This window comes from Schistocerca serialis, chromosome 5, assembly GCF_023864345.2.
Source record: "Schistocerca serialis cubense isolate TAMUIC-IGC-003099 chromosome 5, iqSchSeri2.2, whole genome shotgun sequence".
Classification (NCBI taxonomy): Eukaryota; Metazoa; Arthropoda; class Insecta; order Orthoptera; family Acrididae; genus Schistocerca; species Schistocerca serialis.
Window position 1 is genome coordinate 81,398,593 of NC_064642.1, and position 22,929 is coordinate 81,421,521.

At 43.7% G+C, this 22,929-nt stretch overlaps 1 protein-coding gene across 1 annotated transcript in view; it reads left to right on the forward strand.

Annotated features, from left to right (window-relative positions):
• Nucleotides 1-241: 241 nt before the first annotated feature.
• The window catches only part of LOC126481758 (trypsin-1-like), a 127,126-nt gene continuing 104,438 nt past the window's right edge, over nt 242-22,929 (forward strand). Inside the window, exon 1 of the mRNA XM_050105713.1 lies at nt 242-308. Coding sequence (XP_049961670.1) covers nt 242-308 — 67 coding nt within the window. The remainder of the gene's footprint in view (nt 309-22,929) is intronic.

Below are 22,929 nucleotides of genomic sequence, written 5' to 3' on the forward strand. Positions count from 1 at the left end.
CAGTTGAGCGGGGAAGTCATATTCGTAATTCAGTGAAATGGATTAGCGATATCAGATAAGGAGACACCTTCCTCGTGAAAGGGGCTTCAGCGCGGGTGCTACCGGTGACATCCGCCCGCGAGCTGCTGAAGGTAGCTACCTGAGCTCTCGTTCGTAATCTGCGGGCGTCTCTCGCTCCGTAGATAAGAGGAAGCGTCGGACCCTGCCACTCTGGCAGTCCACACAGTCGCGCGGGGGAGAGATGGCGGCCTCCAGGCACTTCCAGCTGCTGGCGTCTGCACTGCTCACCTTGGTGTGCTTCCGCACAGGTGAGTTGACCATTCCAGGTCCCTCTCTCAGGGCCACATGCGACGCTGACCCGGGGAAGCCCGGAGCCCAGCTCTGTTTCGACAAGGGACACAGTGCTCGATACTCACAAGGGGCCCGCCCGCCAATCGGATTTTTGTAACGTTTTGTATTTATGGTACGTGAAGTTCGGAACTCAAATAACAATTTCCCAAAGGAGTTCGATGGCGCTCTCCAAAATGATTAATGGAAAATCTCGTATAAAGTTGTGAAACAAATACTAACAAAGAGATAGAGGGGCTGGCCAGTACTTACCTCAGCTCAGTACAGCCGATAGATACACAAAACAGAGCAGAAAATTTACGTATCCTAACTTTCGGAACTTTGTTCCTTCGTCAGGGAGGAGAGAGGGGAAAAAAGGGGAAGAAGGGAAAGTGGATTCAGTTACTCACAAACCAGGTTACGAAGCAACAGGGGAAAGGTAAACTTGAGAAAGTCATATCCCTGACCAGTCAAGCCCTGAAATGAGATCATACGTTGTCAATATTCTCCTCACACCACCCAGAGTTGCCTTTCGTCGCCCCGCTAACCTCCGTAACATCCTTGCCAAACCCTACAATATTCCCAGGCCTACTTCTCTACCCAGCGGTTCCTACCCCTGTAACCGACCCCGCTGCAAAAACTGCTCCATGCATCCCCACACAACCACCTACTCCAGCCCAACTAACAGTAAAACATACACAATTCAAGGCAGGGCCACATGTGAAACAACACATGTCATTTATCAGCTGACATGCCTGCACTGCACAGGCTTTTACATTGGTATGGCGACAACTAAACTGGCTGATCGCATGAACGGGCACAAGCGAACTTTCCGCCTAGGAGATGTCCAATACCCAGTAGCGGAGCATGCCCTCCAGCATAATTCTAGGGACCTAGGAACCTGCTACACCGTGCGTCCCATTTGGCGTCTCCCATCCAACACCAGTCCCTCGGAACTGCGGAGATGGGAGCTTGCACTCCAACACATCCTTTCATCCCGCCATCCGCCTGGACTGAACCTACGTTAACCAACCTCACTCCCATTTACTCTTCAGTCTTCTCCTCTTTCCCTTTCCTCTTTAGCCGTTCACGTATCTTTTCATCCTACATAGTTGTGTTTATCTTTATACTATATACCTCTTTACTTCTGTATGCATCCTCTTTGGTTTGAAGCTGGCACAGTACTTACAGTAGAATATCTTTGGCTTCCCTCTGACACCCATGCTTCCATCTTTGCTACCCTCCCTGTTTACCTTTCCCCTGTTGCTTTATAACCTGGGTTGTGAGTAATTGAATTCACTTTCCCTTCTTCCCCCTTTTACCCCTCTCTCCTCGCTGACGAAGGAACAAAGTTCCGAAAGCTAGGATACTCAAATTTTCTGTTCTGTTCTGTGTACCTATTGGCTGTACTGAGCTAAGTACTGGCCAGCCCCTCTATCTCTTTGTTAGTATCTGCTCTCAAAAATACCCGACCAAACTGCCTATGAAATTCTTCGAGGAATTTTAATTTACTTTTAGTAAATCTGGTGACAGGGCGCAGGAGGAGGAGGAGATTAGTATGTAACGTCCCGTCGATAGCGAGGTTATTAGAGACGGAGCACAAGCTCGGAGTAAGGAAGGATGGGAAGGATATCGGCCGTGCCCTTTCAAAGGAACTATCCCGGCATTTGCTGAAACGATTTAGGGAAATCACCAGTACGCATGGATCATTCGGTTGTGTACGGGGATGGTAATCAGGTAATACATAGCTGGTTCGAATCTCATTATAGTCTATTTTTCGTTTTATTATTTTTCGTTCATTTCTTATATCTACACTATTTAAACATAAAATTCATCAAATATATGCTAATTAACGCATATCTAATCATTTTTTTGTAAAAAATACACGTTTTTTTTTTCAATTACGTATTCCATGCAAAATCCCAGTTTTCATTGCAAATATAAGTTCTTAATTATCGATATTTTATAAAAAGGTTGCTAATAAATTTGTAATTTTTAAAAATTTGAACAGATTTGATCAACAATCTTTTATAAAATATCGATAATAAACAATTTCTATTTGCAATGCCAACTGGAACCTTGCGTGAAAAATATAATATGAGCCGGCCGTTGTGGCCGAGCGGTTCTAGGCGCTTCAGTCTGGAACCGCGCGACCGCTACGGTCACAGATTCGAATCCTGCCTCGGGCATGGATATGTGTGATGTCCTTAGGTTAGTTAGGTTTAAGTACTTCTAAGTTCTAGGGGACTGATGAGCTCAGATGTTAAGTCCCATAGTGCTCAGAGCCATTTGAACCAAATATAATTTGAAACAAGAAGATATATATTTTTCACACAAATGATGATTAAATATGTGTTAATTAGCATATATTTGATGATTTTGATATGTAAAAGATACAGATATTTGAATTGAACGAAAAATAGAACTCCAAATAAGTGCTAGTAGGACTCACGCGCCGAAGGTTCCGTATAAACTTAGTTATGTTGAAACGTCCCCTTTTGAACAATTAACATGACTGTGCTTAAACCGACACACAATATTTTTAGCGCAACGCAATCTGACTTTCTAAAATCCCTACAAAAGAATGGCCCTGACTAACATTAACCTATACGTTTCACAAATCACTTACCTCACAAAAATCTTGGTTACTCGAGCTACTGCAATAAAGCGAGCGCCACTACTGCCAGCTAAATAAAAGATTCAAACTACAGAAGGCACTAACTACTGATAGGCATAATTAGCAAATGAAAGAATTTAATACAGAACAAACACTGTATTTACCTTAATAGTCATAGTATATATAGCAATTCATGACAGTCTTACAAATTTCAAAACTCCGCCATCTCTCTCCCCACATCCATCACTGCTGGCGGCTCACCTCCAACTGCGCAACGCTACGCGCTGTTCACATCCAGCTGCCGCTGCCCAACACTACAATGGCAGACAACAATGCAAACTAGCCACAGACTGCACACAGCACAGCCAGTGATTTTCAGCGCTACGTAACGTTGCCAATAAGAAAACCTAAACAGTCCACTTACAATGTATACAGATAAGTCATTCATCCCGACCGAGCGAGGTGGCGCAGTGGTTAGCACACTGGACTCGCATTCGGGAGGACGACGGTTCAATCCCGCGTCCGGCCATCCTGATTTAGGTTTTCCGTGATTTCCCTAAATCACTCCAGGCAAATGCTGGGATGGTTCCTCTGAAAGGGCACGGCCGACTTCCTTCCCTGTCCTTCCCTAATCCGATGAGACCGATGACCTCGCTGTTTGGTCTCTTCCCCCAAAAAACCAACCAACCATTCATCCCGGGAATGGAGAAATTTGACGATTTTTGCATGTTATCGATATCGATACTGGCAAGTTATCAAAATATGCGACAGAAATGGCCATTCATTCTGACTGCATTGACATAGAAGCTTAAATGTTTTACACTGCAAAGGCACCATAGACCTTAGTATGTGGCATATGTTTCAACTTGATACGTGTTCCTGAGGAAAAAAGGTGTCTTGACAGACGGACAGACAGAAATACGGACAACAAAGTGACCCTATAAGGGTTCTGTTTTTACCGGTTGATGTACGGAAACCTTAGAGACGAAAAAAAATTGACCATCGTGAAATTCGAACCAGCAATCTGTTCATTATCTAAATATCCCCACCACAGCCGAACAAGCCACGCGGTCAATCGCCAAAATTGCTTGAACTTTGAGGAATTAAAGGTCCTAGGAATATTTCATAATCGATGGTCTCGAAAATTTTTGAGAGTTGCATCGAACTGATTTGGGAAATCGGTATTTGAGTTCTGAACTTCATGCACCATAAATGCAAAAAGTTACAAAAATCCGATGATGTATATCAACGCCTGTTTTTGTTAGGGCGTCGATTTAATTATCATTTCATTCTAGAGAAGCTGCACGGTCATCAGTGGTATCTGTTCTTTCGGGTACAGATACTACCTTCATATATAGTTAAAATATGGCTAACCGGCCACTGACCTTGTGGGAACGCACACGCTATGCCCCAACTCGTATGGGACTTCGTAGATTAATCTGTCACGAGTATGTAACGAGTGTGATGGGCAAACATCTATTAGGCTCACTACGAAAGTAGTGGTGTGGACATGTTGGGAATGTGGGTCTCAAGGGGAGCGTGCAAGGGATAAGTACCTGCAGGTGCACTATCCTCTGTGCCCTCAGTGGCTCAGATGCAGCAAACAAAATCGAACAAAAATGAGAACAATTATAAAAAATCATGGATAGAGCGTCTGCCATGTAAGCAGGAGATCCGGTGTTCTAGTCCCGGTCGGGGCACATATTTTTAACATGTCCCCAACGATGTATATCAATGCCTGTTTGCACCTAGGGTGTCGATTTAATTATCATTTCAGTCTGTTAACAAAGTTTCAAGAACCGGCTTTAAATGATTACTGCGGAAAATAGTCCAGTCGTTGTCATAATGCGTAAACGGAGCTGTTTACATGACGTCCGAAAGGGCATATGTGTATATGCACATATACACTACTGGCCATTAAAACTGCTACACCAAGAAGAAATGCAGATGATAAACGGGTATTCATTGGACAAAGATATTATACTAGAACTGACATGTGATTACATTTTCACGCAATTTGGGTGCATAGATCCTGAGAACAACCACCTCTGGCCGTAGTAACGGCCTTGATACGCCTGGGCATTGAGTCAAACAGAGCTCGTGTGGCGTGTACAGCTGCCCATTCAGCTTCAACGCGATACCACAGTTCATCAAGAATATTGACTGGCGTATTGTGACGAGCCAGTTGCTCGGCCACCATTGACCACACGTTTTCAATTGGTAAAGGATCTGGAGAATGTGCTGGCCAGGTCAGCAGTCGAACATTTTCTGTATCCAGAAAGGCCCGTACAGGACCTGCAACATGCGGTCGTGCATTATCCTGATGAAATGTAGGGTTTGGCAGAGATCGAATGAAGGGTAGAGCCACGAGTTGTAACACATCTTAAATGTAACTTCCACTGTTCAAAGTGTCGTCAATGCGATAAGAGGTGACCGAGACGTGTAACCAATGGCAACCCATACCATCACGCCGAGTGATACGCCAGTATGGCGATTACGAATACACGCTTCCAATGTGCGTTCACCGCGATGTCGCCAAACAAGGATGCGACCATCATGATGCTGTAAAAAGAACTGGATTCATCCGAAAAAATAACGTTATGCCATTGGTGCACCCAGGTTCGTCGTTGAGTACACCATCGCAGGCGCTCCTGTCTGTGATGCAGCGTCAGCGGTAACCGCAGCCATGGTCTCCGAGCTGATAGTCCATGCTGCTGCAAACGTCATCGAACTGTTCGTGCAGATGGTTGTTGTCTTGCAAACGTCCCCATCTGTTGACTCAGGGATCGAGACGTGGCTGCACGATCCGTTACAGCCATGCGGATAAGATGCCTGTCATCCAGAGTTCTAGAGATACGAGGTTGTTGTGATCCAGCACGGCGTTCCGTATTACCCTCCTGAACCCACCGATTCCATATTCTGCTAACAGTCATTCGATCTCGATCAAAGCGAGCAGCAATGTCGCGATACGATAAACCGTAATCGCAATAGGCTACAATCCGACCTTTATCAAAGTCGGAAGCGTGATGGTAGGCATTTCTCCTCCTTACACGAGGCATCAAAACAACGTTTCACCAGGTACCGCCGGTCAACTGCTGTTTGTGTTTGAGAAATCGGTTGGAAACTTTCCTCATGTAAGCACATTGTAGGTGTCGCCACCGGCGTCAACCTTGTGTGAATGCTCTGAAAAGCTAATCATTTGCATAGCACAGCATGTTCTTACTGTCGGTTAAATTTCGCGTCTGTAGCTCGTCATCTTCGTGGTATAGCAATTTTAATGGCCAGTAGTGTAGATACAGACCTCCGACTTACCGAATTCTTTGTCAAGCCACCGTGCTTGCAAAGTCAACTTCTGACCGCCATGGTACGAAACCAAAATAGGCCTGAATGTGTTTCTGAGAAATCTCACCGAAACATCATCAGTGTGTGCTGCAGGACCGAATTGAAAAGCTGTCAGTATACCCCGGACATTTGTGATGGTCGATATGTTAGGCGAATGTGCAGACCAATAAAGCATGGAACCCGTCGTACTTCAGAAACGCTCGCACATTCTGTGTTACATGTGGCCGTGCAAAGTCATGCTGAAATTTAGTTTGTGTACTTGCCTGAAAGACGGACTCTACAAACTTGCTGACCTTGTGGTTCTTGTTCGTATTAGCTTCAATAAGTAGAATTCGAGGTCTCAGATTGTAAGCGATCCAGACGTAAATAAGAGTGCCTACAAGGTTCCACACACTTTGTTATAAATGATGTTGATCGGTGTTTGTAATATCCACATACCTGGATCTGCAGCAACACACTCACCAAAAACAGCGTGCGTTCACATTAGAGGCACAGGTAGGCATAGAAATTACTCACTTGAAGCTGTGCAAAAACTTTTTGTCTATTGAGACTAGACGAAACAAATGTAAATGTGGGCTGCACTGTTATACTGTTATTTGTACTGTAATTGTTGCCTTGTTGGTTTCCATTGTTCGTGTTACATGACAAGTACAGTTTTGCAATGTGTAAGTGTGATCTGTTAGGGTTTCGGAGAAATGTAAGAAAACGCGAGAAAATACTGACCCTACGACTTGTCTTAGAAGATAGGTTAAAGAAAGGCATACCTACGTTAACAGCATTTGCAAACTTAGAGAAATCTTTCAGCATCGTTGACCAGCATACACTCCTCGAAATTCTGAAGGTAGCAGGGGTAAATTATATCTTGTGCAAAAAAAAAAAAAAGAAAGAAAAATGTTCAAATGTGTGTGAAATCTTATGGGACTTCACTGCTAAGGTCATCAGTCCCTAAGCGTACACACTACGTAACCTAAATTATCCTAAGGACAAACACAAACACCCATGCCCAAGGGAGGACTCGAACCTCCGCCGGGACCAGCCGCATAGTCTATGTGCAGGAAACAGACGGCAGTTGTAAGCAGTAGTTGAGGAGGGAGTGGAGACAGAATTGGAGCATATTCACGGTGTTATTCGATCTGCACATGGAGCAGGCAGTAAAGGTAACCAAAGAAAAATGCGGAGAAGGAATTAAAGTACAGAGAGTAGAAGTAAAAACTTTGAGGTTTGCCGGCGACATTGTAATTCTGTGAGAGACAATAAAGGACTTGGAGGAGCAGTTGAACAGATTGGACAGTGTCGTTAAAGGAGGATACAGGATGAAAATCAATAAAGCAAAACAAGCGTAATGGAATGTAGGTGATATAAACCAGGCAATGCTAAGGAACTAGGTGAGACTACGAGACACTAAAAGCAGCAGATGAGCTTTGCTGTTTGGGTAGTAAAATAACTGAAGGTGGCCGAAGTAGAGACGATACAAAATGTAGGGTGACAATGGGAAGAAAAGTATTTTTGAAGAAGAAAAATTTGTTCGAATAAAAATCTAAGTGTTAGGAAGGCTTTTTTGAAGGCATTTGTCTGAAGTGTAGCCATGAATGGAAGTGACGCATGGCTGATAACCGTATCAGACAAGAAGAGAACAGAAGCTTTTAAAACATGGTTCTACACAAGAATACTGAAGATCAGGTGGGTGGGTTGCGTAAGTAATGAGAAAGTTCTGAATATAAATGGGGAGAGAAGAAAGTTGTGGTATAACTTGACTGAAAGAAGAGGATCAGCTGATATCAGCTGATAGGACCCATCAAAAAATCATCAGTTTCATACTGGGTAAAAACTGTAGGCGACTAAGAAGCGAATACAGTAAACAGATACAAATACATCTGGATTGCAGCAGTCACTCGGAGAGGAAGACGTTTCCACAGGACAGAGTAGGATGGAGAGGTGCAGGAAATTAGTCTTCAAACTGAACATCACAACAACACAAGTATATTTTTGTTCTGATGCGCACAGTTCATAACTACTTAGTGACATTCCGTTTCTGGACAAGAGGCGCGAACAATCGGCACGACGCGCCGGCTGCAGTGGCCGTGCGGTTCAAGGCGCGGCAGTCCGGAACCGCGGGACTGCTACGGTCGCAGGTTCGAGTCCTGCCTCGGGCATGGATGTGTGTGATGTCCTTAGGTTAGTTAGGTTTAAGTAATTCTAAGTTCTAGGGGACTGATGACCTAAGATGTTAAGTCCCATAGTGCTCAGAGCCATTTGAACCAATCGGCACGACGCGGATTAATATAATCTCCAAGACAAGATAATGAAACGTATGCCCAACAACCTCGTGGAATTTTACTATTTGGCTTACACTTCCTCTTGCGCTAATATTTCATACGAAAGCATAAATTCCTCACGTGCTCAGGCCTCAGTATATGTTATCTCCATGACACAGCACCAGTTCTCGAAGGTTTTCACAACGAAACTTTGTCTCGAAACCTGGCAGAAAATCCAAAGAGATTATGGCCGTACGTGAAGTATGCTAGCTACGAGACCCAATCAACGCCATCTCTGCGCGATGTCAATGGAAATACCATCGACGACAGTGCTGCATAAGCAGAGTTGCTAAAAAAAGCCTCCTGAAATTCCTTCACCAAAAAAGACAAAGTAAATATTCCAGAATTCGAATCAAGAACAGCTGCCAACATGAGTAACATAGAAGTAGATATACTCGGTGTAGTGAAGCAACTTAAATCACTTAACAAAAGCAACTCTTCCGGTCCAGATTGTATAACAATTAGGTTCCTTTCAGAGCATGCTGGTATAATAGCTCCATACTTAACAATCGTATACAACCGTTCCCTCGACGAAAGATCCGTAGCCAAAGACTGGAAAGTTGCGTACGTCACACAAATATTCGAGAAAGGTAGTAGGAGTAACCGCTAATTACAGGCCATATCGTTAACGTCGATATGCAGCAGGATTGTGGAACATATATTGTGTTCGATCATTATGAATTACCTCGACCAAAACGGTCTATTGACACACAGTCAACACGGATTTAGAAAACATCATTCTCATGAAACACAACTAGCTGTTTACTCACACGAAGTATTGAGTGCTATTGACAAGGGAATTTAAATTGATTCCGTATTTCTAGATTTCCAGAAGGCTTTTGACACTGTACCACACAAGCGGATTGTAGTGAAACTGCGTACTTATGGAATATCGTCTCAGTTATGTGACTGGATTTGTGATTTCCTATCAGAGAGGTCACAGTTCGCAGTACTTGACGGAAGGTCATCCAGTAAAACAGAAGTGATTTCTGGCGTTCTCCAAGGTAGTGTTACAGGCCCTTTGCTGTTCCTCATCCATATAAACGATTTAGGAGACAATCCGAACAGCCGTCTTAGGTACTTTGCATACGACGCTGTCGTTTATCGTTTAAGAAAGTCACCAGAAGATCAAAACAAATTGCAAAGTGATCAAAAGTATCCGGACACCCCCAAAAACACACGTTTTTCATATTAGATGCATTGTGCTGCCACCTACTGCCAGGTACTCTATACCAGCGACCTCATTAGTCATTAGACATCGTGAGAGAGCAGAATGGGGCACTCTGCGGAATTCACGGCCTTCGAACGTGGTCAGGAGATCGGGTGTCACATGAGTCATAAGCCTGTACGCGAGATTTCCGCACTCCTAAACATCCCTAGGTCCACTGTTTCCGATGTGATAGCGAAGTGGAAACGTGAAGGTACACGTACAGCACAAAAGCTTACAGGCCGACCTCGTCTGTTGACTGACAGAGACCGCCGACAGTTGAAGAGGGTCGTAATGTGTAACAGGCAGACACCTATCCAGACCATCACACAGGAATTCCAAACTGCATCAGGATCCACTGCGAGTACTATGACAGTAAGGTGAGAAAACTTGGATTTGATGGTTGAACGGCTGCTCATAAACCACACATCACGCCGGTAAATGCCAAACGACGCCGCGCTTGGTGTAAGGAGCGTAAACATTGGACTATTGAACAGTGGAAAAACGTTGTATGGGGTGACGAATCACGGTAAACAATGCGGCGATCCGATGGCACGGTGTGGGTATGGCAAGTAACCGGTGAACGTCATCTGCCAGCGTGTGTAGCGGCAACAGTAAAATTCGGAGGCGGTGGTGTTATGGTGTGGTCGTGGTTTTCATGGAGGGGGCTTGCACCCCTTGTTGCTTTGCGTGGCACTATCACAGCACAGGCCTACATTGATGTTTTAAGCACCTTCTTGCTTCCCACTGTTGAAGAGCAATTCGGGGATGGCGATTGCATCTTTCAACACGATCGAGCACCTATTAATAATGCACGGCCTGTGGCGGAATGGTTACACGACAATAACATCCTTGTATTGGACTCGCCTGCACAGAGTCCTGCACAGAGTATCTTACAGAACACTTTTGGGATGTTTTGGAACTCCGACTTCGTGCCAGGCCCCACCGACCGACATCGATACTTTTCGTCAGTGCAGCACTCCGTGAAGAATGGGCTGCCATTCCCCAAGAAACCCTCCAGCGCCTGATTGAACGTATGCCTGCGAGAGTGAAAGGTGTCATCAAGTCGTAGGGTGGGCCAACACGATATTGAATTCCAGCATTACCGATGGAGGGCGCCACGAACTTTTAAGTAATTTTCAGCCAGGTGTCCAGATACTTTTGAACACATAGTGTATTTGGTGCAAAAATTGGCAGTTGACTCTAAATAACTAAAAGTTTGAGGTCATCCACATGAATGCTAAAAGGAATCAGTTAAACTTCGGTTAGCCGGCCGCGGTGGTCTAGCGGTTCTAGGCGCTCAGTCCGGAACCGCGTGACTGCTACGATCGCAGGTTCGAATCCTGCCTCGGGCATGGATGTGTGTGATGTCCTTAGGTTAGTTAGGTTTAAGTAGTTCTAAGTTCTAGGGGACTGATGACCACAGATGTTAAGTCTCATAGTGCTCAGAGCCATTTGAACCAAACTTCGGTTACACGATAAATCAGTCAAACCTAAAGGACGTAAATTCAACTAAATACCTAGGAATTACAATTACAAACAACTAAAATTGGAAGGAACTAATAGAAAATGTTGTGGGGAAGGCTAACCAAAGACTGCGTTTGTCGTGTGGCGTGGCCTATTAGACAGTACGTGGCCTATTAGACAGTACGTGGCCTATTAGACAGTACGTGGCCTATTAGACAGTACGTGGCCTATTAGACAGTACGTGGCCTATTAGACAGTACGTGGCCTATTAGACAGTACGCTTTTACGTGCATCGTGCAAGGCTCGCCCTCATTTAGTCTATACAGCAGTTTCTTGCTGTCGTCCTCAGATATGGGCTTATTGCAAAATGACACCATCCCTAGTTTGCAAGTATTTTATGACGTGCGGTAGTAATGACGTACAATGCCCCATTTGCTTTAATGGATTGAAAACGGGAGGAGGCACAACAAACTCCGTATAAAGAGAATGCATCCACAATTTCCCTTGGAAGAGAAGGTAAATTTTATTGATATGGCTACCTGTAATTTTATTGATGTGCTATAAAGTTTGCATAAGTGTTGAAGCCTTAATTTTTTGGTTGCTTCAGGGTAAATAATTGATTCCATGCAAAAGTGACGATACACGTAGGTCATCAGCTCTCTCTCGCCGTCGTTGCGCCCACCTCCTTCATTTTCGCCATCTTATCTGGAGACACTGAGACCTCAAAATGATCGATATCTCCTTCTCCTTCACCTTCATTAGAACTTGTCAATCTTTCTTCCAAGTCTACGTTCAATTTTGGAAATAAGAGCAATAAGCACCGGTTATTTCAGTAACCGGTTATTTTGAGTGGTCAGGTTAAACTGGAGACGGAAACAACCGCTATAACCGAGACTCGTTTGTTCCAGCTATAACTGTCATCCCTAGTGTAATACATGTGTCTACAGAGTAGTGTTACGTTCGTGTTGCGAGATGATGCCGAGAGAAAGAAGAAGGAGAAATTGGCGCCGGCACATGCTCTACGCCTCTCTAATAGCTGCAAGGGGCTTTCGAGCTTCGCGTCCCCATCGGGCAGACGGATCACCACTAAACAGTGTCACATGCCTTCCCTTCACGAGATACTGTGCTGAAGTTTGAAATTTAATGCAGAACGTTGCCGCAAAGGCTGGTAATCAGGAACTTTACGCCACCACCTCTCCCCCCTTTCCCGACCAAATACTGGCAGTGGAAATTTCCTCCACACCACTAGGGTTTGAATGGCCGTACTTCTGACTCGAACACCACCGCACATGTGTGCATTACTGAGCTCGGCCACGGTGGTGGGGTATCCTTGCGGTATGGTATCCAGTGCAAGCCCACACTGTAACGTTTACCTTTAGGCCAACAGTGACTGATAATTTTTGATTCGATCCAAATGACATTTTGAGTGAATATAGCTTTTGTAGAATTGTTATTAAGATAGTTTATTTATTGTGGCACTTCCTTTATTAGATGAATGATTTAGTTTAGTTGAAAGTACTTCAACCTTCAGTTACCGGACGTGTAGTAAAAATTAGATTTTTCTCGGGTGAGCCGGCGCTGTAAGCGGACTGAAATAGGAATCACCTGGAAATATTACTTAACCAGACTAAAGATCATGGTTGGTGCCCGAGAACACAAATTCCACACAGCAATTACAAAATAATAAAAACTACGTACAGCACTCAATCTGTATAAATAAAAATGTAAATATTCCTTTGTTCAAAATCGTAAGTAAAAATGTAATACAAATAACATGCAAGTTTACATACCTTATGACGCGTCAGGAAGTATACAAAAACATGTGGGTATTTCAGTGCAATGTTGTGTCAGAAGTTCAAAGGATCTGGTGAAGAACTTTCGGAGATTTAAGATTTTGAGCAAACGAACGTGAGGTTATATATATATATATATATATATATATATATATATATATATATATATATATATATATATATATATATATATATAGTTTTAACTTGAGACGACTAAATGTGTCTGAAACGAAGCGTCTTACGAAGAAAATATTTTAGGTGAAAAGCTAATATTAGTGAAGGGGACACCAGTCAGTGCTACAACTGACAACCTCCTAACCAACCCTCCTGTGTGGGCGGGGTCAATTTTTATTTTTAATTGGAAACCCCCTCCAAATTTTCATTGCATATTCTGGTTATACGCAAAAAAATACGTAGGGTTTACTCAAACCATTATTTCCTATTCTTGGCGCTGCAATCTACAAATATCAAATGTGCCTGTTTTTGCAGTTAAGAATTGACGCATTTGATTCCACAATTCATTTGCGATGTAAATGTAAACTTTTGTGTTCTAGCAGTAATAGTGACGTTAACACGTAACATGAGTGTTGCAAAAGTTATTCTACACTACAAATAATATGGCTAGGCATTGAAATGCAGTTAAGCTACTTCTATGGTAATATAGTTTTCTGTTCCCTACGGCGTTGATTGTGGAGAGTCGGAAAGCTTGGTTTCGGCGGCCATGCTCGAACCCCACCATCAGGGTGACTGATTTCGGTTTATGTTTCCATCCAATGGCCATAACTCTCGCACTGGCCACAGAATACAAACCATAATTATTGCAATAAGATATAATGTCCATGAAGTGAGTGTGGCAGGCTCACCTGCCGTGAATATTGACAGAAATCAGGCACTGCAATGGTGGAAGGCAAAGGGTCTTATCGATGTCAAGCGTTCCGATGGGAACAGAAAACTATTGCATCTACGTCATTGTACCTGGATCACGCTAAATGTAGTTTCTAACCAGGCATTAAAACAGATAACCATATCGTACTGTATAATCAAATTTGAAATACGAAAGTAAATTTCGAACACAAATATCAACCGTTAGAACACAAAAGGTTACTTTTTCTTCGCAAATGAAATGTAGAATCAACTGCGTAGGTTCTTAATTGCAAAAAAAGGCACTCTTGACAACTGTTGATTACAGTGCCGTCTACCGCAAATGAAAAACGATGGTTTGAGTAAGCCGTTCGTAGTTTTGAGCGTAGAATCAGAATATGCATTAAATATCGGTGGGCCTCCGTTTGAAAATACAACGTTGACCCCTCCCAAGTAGGAGGGTTGGTTATGAGGTGGCCAGTTGTAGCACAGACAGATATCGCCTTTACTGCTACTAACTTTTCACTTAGAACATTTGCTTCGTACGATGCCTCGTTTTCGACACATTTAGTTGCCTCAAAGATAAATCAAACATCCTTTATGTAAAGATATACAGGGTGTTACAAAAAGGTACGGCCAAACTTTCAGGAAACATTCCTCACACACAAAGAAAGAAAATATGTTATGTGGACATGTGTATGGAAACGCTTACTTTCCATGTTAGAGCTCATTTTATTACTTCTCTTCAAATCACATTAACCATGGAATGGAAACACACAGCAACAGAACGTACCAGCGTGACTTCAAACACTTTGTTACAGGAAATGTTCAAAATGTCCTCCGTTAGCGAGAATACATGCATCCACCCTCCGACGCATGGAATCCCTGATGCGCTGATGCAGCCCTGGAGAATGGCGTACTGTATCACAGCCGTCCACAATACGAGCACGAAGAGTCTCTACATTTGGTACCGGGGTTGCGTATACAAGAGCTTTCAAATGCCCCCATAAACGAAAGTCAAGAGGGTTGAGGTCAGGAGAGCGTGGAGGCCATGGAATTGGTCCTCCTCTACCAATCCATCGGTCACCGAATCTGTTGTTGAGAAGCGTACGAACACTTCGACTGAAATGTGCAGGAGCTCCATGTTGCGTGGTGCTTGTAAAGGCACATGTTCTAGCAGCACAGGTAGAGTATCCCGTATGAAATCATGATCACGTGCTCCCTTGAGCGTAGGTGGAAGAACATGGGGCCCAATCAAGACATCACCAACAATGCCTGCCCAAACGTTCACAGAAAATCTGTGTTGATGACGTGATTGCACAATTGCGTGCGGATTCTCGTCAGCCCACACATGTTGATTGTGAAAATTTACAATTTGATCATGTTGGAATGAAGCCTCACCCGTAAAGAGAACATTTGCACTGAAATGAGGATTGACACATTGTTGGATGAACTATTCTCAGAAGTGTACCCGTGGAGACCAATCAGCTGCTGATAGTGCCTGCACACTCTGTACACGGAACGTAAACAACTGGTTCTCCCGTAGCACTCTCCATACAGTGACGTGGTCAACGTTACCTTGTACAGCAGCAACTTCCCTGACGCTGACGTTAGGGTTATCGTCAACTGCACGAAGAATTGCCTCGCCCATTGCAGGTGTCCTCGTCGTTCTAGGTCTTCCCCAGTCGCGAGTCATAGGCTGGAATGTTTCGTGCTCCCTAAGACCACGATCAATTGCTTCGAACGTCTTCCTGTTGGGACACCTTCGTTCTGGAAATCTGTCTCGATACAAACGTACCGCGCCACGGGTATTGCCCCGTGCTAATCCATACATCAAACGGGCATCTGCCAACTCCGCGTTTGTAAACATTGCACTGACTGCAAAACCACGTTCGTGATGAAGACTAACCTGTTGATGCTACGTACTGATGTGCTTGATGCTAGTACTGTAGAGCAATGAGTCGCATGTCAACACAAGCACCGAAGTCAACATTACCTTCCTTCAATTGGGCCAACTGGCGGTGAATCGAGGAAGTACAGCACATACTGACGAAACTAAAATGAGCTCTAACATGGAAATTAAGTGTTTCCGGACACATGTCCACATACCATCTTTTCTTTATTTGTGTGTGAGGAATGTTTCCTGAAAGTTTGGCCGTACCTTTTTGTAACACCCTGTATAACGTATGACGCTCCAATAGTTATACAGAGAAGCGCGCGAATTTGAATGAAACGTTATGTGGAATAGTGCTCGTTTTTATATACCTACTAGAGCGCCACACGTAATATCTGAATATATACACGTGACACTTATAGGAGAAATCTATATAAAATGTAAATGTTCGTTTGTGGATTTACAGCATGCTGATTTAATTGCAGGACAGCAACTTGCGTTAACTAGTTCGATACAGAAACGGCCAGTGTTGTAAGGTTAACTTTTTATCTAATCGATGACTAGTTTCGGGTTACCAGAATGAGATTTTCACTCTGCAGTGGAGTGTGTGCTGATATGAAACTTCCTGGCAGATTAAAACTGTGTGCCGGACCGAGACTAAAACTCGGGACCTTTGCCTTTCGCGTGCAAGTGCTCTACCATCTTTTTCTTTTTTCGATGGTGAGCGTTATGTTTGGCCGTTGCGGACGTCATATGACATCCCTTCAAGTTCGTTTGTTGATCGTTCCACTCAGTTTTTTACTACAGAGGCCAAGGTGCTCTCTGACCGGAGACGCAGAGCTACCATGCCGGCTACCGTCTGAGCTACCCCAGCACGACTAACGCCCCGTCCTCACAGCTTCATTTCTGCCAGTACCTCGTCTCGGTCCGGCACACAGTTTTAATCTGCCAGGAAGTTTCAGTTTCGGGTTACTTGAATCCTTTTTCAAATTATCAAATGGTTCAAATGGCTCTGAGCACTATGGGACTTCACAGCTGAGGTCATCAGTCCCCTATGAACTTAGAACTACTTAAGCCTAACTAACCTAAGGACATCACACACATCCATGACCGAGGCAGGATTCGAATCTGTGACCGTAGCGGTCGCGCGTATCCAGACTGAAGCGCCTAGAACCACTCGGCCACACCGGCCGGCTTCAAATTATCCAGACAAACAACACAGTGTTTTCCGGAATAGCATATAACGATGTCAAGATTATACATATTATACCTCCACCTATAACAAAGTCAACAAGCGCCCCTGGTTGGTGCGGAGCTTGGAGAAGACTTTTTGGATGCCCCACACACTAACCCGAAAGATAACTAAGTTGCTTATTGTCGACATTAGGTACAGAATTGCATTTCCGCAGTAGCGCAGAGGTAAACAAGGACTCGAAAATGAACTGTAAAATAGCAAATAAAATATTAAAAGCTGCAGTGTTGCAGTCAACTTTCGAGTCCGCAGCTCGTGGTCGTGCGGTAGCGTTCTCGCTTCCCACGCGCGGGTTCCCAGGTTCGATTCCCGGCGGGGTCAGAAATTTTCTCTGCCTCGTGATGACTGGGTGTTGTGTGCTGTCCTTAGGTTAGTTAGGTTTAAGTAGTTCCAACTTCTAGGGGACTGTTGACCATAGATGTTAAGTCCCATAGTGCTCAGAGCCCAACTTTTGAACTGAGCCGTTTCATTATTTGGTACCACAATTATAGACAATATTATTTTTGTTGAACTGCGAAGGCATATTTAGTCAGAGGAAAGTATTATAAGAGATGATCTTTACCCTATTAGTTTCGTCTTCTAAAATTCTCGGAGAAAATTGGTATGGAATGAAAACGACTGGCGTGTGTATTTTTAAGAAGCTTGTTACGCGGGTATCGATTGCGAGACTCTGGGACGAGAACGTGCCCCGCTGGGACCTCCCAGACGGATGGCGGGATCAGCGCCGCCCTCCATCACTGGTGGATCGCGCAGGCCCGCTCGCAGGCCCGCTCGTTCGCTGCCCCGAAAACTCCCGCCTGCTTGCAAGACCTCGTAATCTCCAGATTTCTCTCGTCTGCTCTGCTTTCATTCTTCCTAGACCAAGAAAAGTCTCGAAGGTTCAGGAGTCTTCTGCATACGACAAGAGAGTGCCAGTCAACGTATTGCTGCCGATAGATTTCCAAGAAGGCTTTTCTGATGGGAATTTCTTATGCTGCTAATCGAGTGGCAAGCTGCTTTTGCTTTCGTGGAGTGGTCTTATCTCGTTCGTACCACATGTACAGGGTGATCTATCTACGACGCAAGCGATGTAGACCGAGCGGGATGCGGGAGTGGTTAGGCACTGGACGGCGGTTGAAATCTCACTGCACCGCCCGGATTTATGTTTTCCGTGATTTTTCTAAATCTAGTTTAGTGAGTCAATAAAATGCTTCTGGGTTTGAGGCCGCCTTGTCATCAGGATCTTTTGAATGAACCCATTTACCATGAACTTAATGAAGATACGACGGCCAAGATAATGAAATCGACGCAAGCGCTGCTGAAGCAAACGAGGATGATTTTTGACACGACCTTAAGACTCATTCCACAAGTGCCACAGTTACCAAGAATATATGGTGTACCAAAGATCCACAACGAAGCCTTTCCTTTACGACCGATAGTGAGTAGTATTAACTCACCGACCTACAAATTAGCGTAAGAATTGGCTCCGAAGCTTAGACATTTGGTGAGTCATACAGATTCATACGTCAAGGACTCCACCTATTTTATAGCACTTTTGAAAGAAAAGCGTGTCTCGGATACGGATTTGATGGTCACTTTTGACGTGAAGTATTTGTTCACGAATGTACCCGTGACGGACACCATGAACATCTTAGAGGGTCGCATGGCACCTAACATCTCCTAGCTAGTGCGCCACTGTTTGACGACCTCCTATTTCAGGTGGAAAGGGGATTTTTGTGAGCAGACGGACGGTGTAGCTATGGATTCCCCTCGTTCGCCTGCCGCAGCGGACATTTTTATGCAAGCGTTCGAAGAAACAGGAGTCCAGTCCGCACCATTACGCCCAGAATGCTAGCTACGATATGTTGATGAGACCTTTGATATCTGGCCACACGGAGAAGAAGAGCTTCAGAACTTCCACGAACATCTCAACATGAAGCACAGCAAAATCCACTTTACCATGGAGATATAAAAGAACGGGGTATTGCCTTTTCTCGACGTGGAAGTTTACCGTAAGCCAGACGGGAAGCTTGGACACAGAGTTTACAGGAAGCCCACCAACACGACAGGTACCTGCATGCATCCTCCCCCCACCATCCTACGCAAAAGAATTCGGCCCTGCAAGCTTTAACTAAGAGAGCCTACAGGATCAGCGATGAACACAACTTGCAAGCTGAATTACAGAACCTTAGGTCCATTTTTGGAGCTAATGGCTACGACATGAGGATGATACACAGAACCATGGCGCCGAAGAAGGAGGGCAACAGGGAAATGCAGAACGAAGCACAGAACGCCGTCGTTCTACCAAATGCATAAGGGGTTGCTGAACGTCTGGGCAAAATTCTCCTTCGGGCAGGTATTAAGCCGATTTTTCGTAGCAACAACAAAATAAAAGACATTCTGGGCTCGACGAAAGATACAATTGACATGATTCATGCCGCCGGGGTTTATGAAATCGGGTGCGAATGTGGACTGGTGTATGTAGGTGAGACTGGGCGTCCAATAAGGAAAAGGTTAACTGAACACGAGAGGTATATCCGCCTCAAACAATCAGCAAATCAGCGGTGGCAGAACATCAGGAACAGTGCAGGATGAAGATCGAATTTCGAGAGGCCCGCGTACTGGGGAAACACCCGTTTAGTTTGAGGAGGAAGATTAGGGAGGCTATAGAAATAGCCAAGCGACCCGACGATATGAATAGAGAAGACGGGTACCGACTTCCAGAGTCTCGACTGCCAGCAGTGACAGCTCTGCGGAAGGACAGCTCTCGCAAAGCAACAGGCGCGCGGCAGGCCACAGCGGCGGAGGGTTCACAGAGCGCTGACGCGGCATAGTCGATACTAGGCAGTTAGTAAACAACGCTTCGCTGTAGTCGCCGCACAGTTTCCTATTCGCCGATTTCCACCAATGGCAAGATTAATGCGATTCTGTCTGTTTTAATTATTCGAGAGTTGACCGTCTGGTTTTAAACTTTCTTTGCTTTTTGCGTTAATTTGATTGGGAAACCGTTGAGATTGAACTTAACATGTGCATGGGTGGATATGGGAAATGAAAGGTTGCAATAAATTTTTCATCTGTGATTATTACATTGCGTATGAAATATTCTGTTGCAGATTAATAAAAATGAATTTCTTTGAATATTCCAAAATAATTGTTCAAGTTTTACTTTCATTCAAGTACTAAAGCTGTTTGTGCAAGAATGAAAATATTATTGTCCATCGAACTTAGCAAACATTTTCACGTTGCAGTGGATTTTTGTTTAACTGAATATATCCCGACTAGTTTTGAAGCATGAAAATGTTTTCTTTTTTTATATTGCTAAGCTCTCATGAAAATTATCCACTTTACGATATGTTCAGAATTGATCACTTTTTTGAATGAAAATTTACAAAAGCTACAGCTTGTATCCACCTGTGAATGCACAAGTTAAAATCTACTATTTCTTTTTATTCTGCGTCTGGAATGCTGTGAAAAGAAACACTTTATTATTTTCGTTTACCTCTACCTGTACCCTTTTTAGAATGTGGTCGTTATTGCGATCGTATATTTAAATCTGCCGCTGCTGCAGGCTGCTCGCTCGCGGCGCAGCTCCGCACCGCCAGCGATATCCAATAAAATGCTGAAATTTCTTAAATAAAATAGGTAATGTCCGGTGCGAGCTTTTCAGTAATTGTGACAAACAGATTTTACTAGATAAATATACTTTAACACAAAAGATTAAAATCTTCACACACCTTTTACAATCCCAGCTACAAATGGCGTGGAACATCGACTTATGGCAAATGAAGGCTACGTAAGAGCCTAATGAAACGTCACGGGTTCCTCTCCCATTCAGTCCGTGCAGAAGACAAGCGATTTATTACAATGTATTGCCTAACTAATTCTTGTACAGTCTTTGTAATTTTGATTACATATCGTTTCTTCTGTGGCAATTTTCACATCCTCTGCCACAGATAGTATTTCACACACTGAATAATCATTTATAATAGCAAAATTTATAATTATATTTTTCCTCACAAAATTAAGTGCCCTTTTGAAATTCAATGAACAGAAATACATATAAATCATTTGTTACAGTAAGCATTATACATCGAAATGTTCTTTTAACTTTCACATTGGATGCGCGCTGCCAGAGAACGTTACACAAGCAGTAAAGGAAACTCCAATGAAAAACGCCTATTTCCACCAATGACAACATGCAATGTATCCGCCGATACCAGGTGGCGACTTTCAGTTAAGATATCCCTCCCTTGTTCGGGATTTTCACAATATGTACGAGTGCAGCTCATGAAGCGTGAACGACGACATAACGAAGTTTGAGCCTGCCTGTTGGTCGTCCACGGATAGTCGCCGGCACGGTAGCTCAGCGTGTTCGGACAGAGGGTTACGTGTAATAAAAAAACTGGGTTAATCGATCATCAACGAACTTAAACGGATGTATTACGATGTCCGCCCCGAGCAGATGCAACGAACAAAAGCGAGCAAAATGAGATAAAAAAAAAAGCGGTTAACACAAGCGCTAGCGTTACGTTAAACGAAAATCCGGATTCGAGTCCCAGTGTGGCACAAAGTTTCATTCTCGTCATTATAAAGCTGATGGTTATCCATATTCGCAACTGTGAATATATTTCATTTGACCAATTTTCTCGTAGATTCTGATGACAGGCGTCGATGCTGCAGGGGTCTATTGCAGAGTGTGGACGATTGACTCTGAAATTCTCTTTTATCTGATGAAGCATTTATTCGGGAACGTGAACTCAGAAGAAGCGACGCTGGAGCCCTGTAAATCATTATCAGCTAATCAAGAGCCTCTGTAATATGTGAAAATAGGGGTGTTGCGTACTATTAGTGCAATACGAATTATTGGACCAATCTCTTTCTATCAAATCGTAATTTCTGATAGGCACAGGGGGGTGGCTAAAAATATGGAAACATCAAAAACACGATGCATTACCGCGCGTAATACTCTGTAGGAAACCAGATGGCATTCAAAACAGCTTCCAGTCGTCTCACAATGGAAAAATACAGATCCTGTATGGATTTCAAGGAAACATTATAGAATCCTTCCTGCAAAATAGTGGCAGCTTTAGGCGACGACGATGGAAGTGGATAGCGATCATGCACCTTTCCCTTCAAAGTAAACCATAAAGACTCAATAGTAGGTCTGGTGACTGTAGTGGCCTGGGGAGGTGCGAGAATTCTTCTTCCTACTCACAAAACCCGTCTCGGACGATGCGTGTGTGTGAACAAGAGCGCTATCGTCTTGGAAACAGTATCACCATTGGCGAACAAGTAAGGTACCGTGGGATAGACATCGTCAACAAAAATGGTCACATAATCAGTGGCAGTAACGCCATCTTACAAAGGAACCATGAGAATAAACGAATATCTTCCAGAGTAACCACGATATGGCTGCTCAATCCATCACTGAAACAGTAATAGTTTCAAAAACAAATTGAAATCATACCTCCTTGACAACTCTTTCTATACCATACATGAATTCTTGAATATGAATAAATAAATCTGGAGATATAATATATGCATTTTGTGCCATTTAAGGGAATGCGATAGATAATAGAAATATTTAGGTATAACACTATAATGTAAACAAAAAAGAAAAAAGAAGTAAAACTTGTTTCCTGTGCGCATTTCTTGTGCATTTGACACGGTCCACATCATAACGGTTTTTCCGTGCTATTGATCAATGGAACACGTACCTAACTAACTAACTAACCCCCGTTATGTTTGCCTCGTGGGACGCAAACTCGGCCAGAAGCTGGAATCAATGAGAAACAAGACTCATCCAACCATATGACATTTTTTCCACTGCTCCAGTCTTGGTTTCATGGCTTCGGCAACACGTTTTCCTGTAACG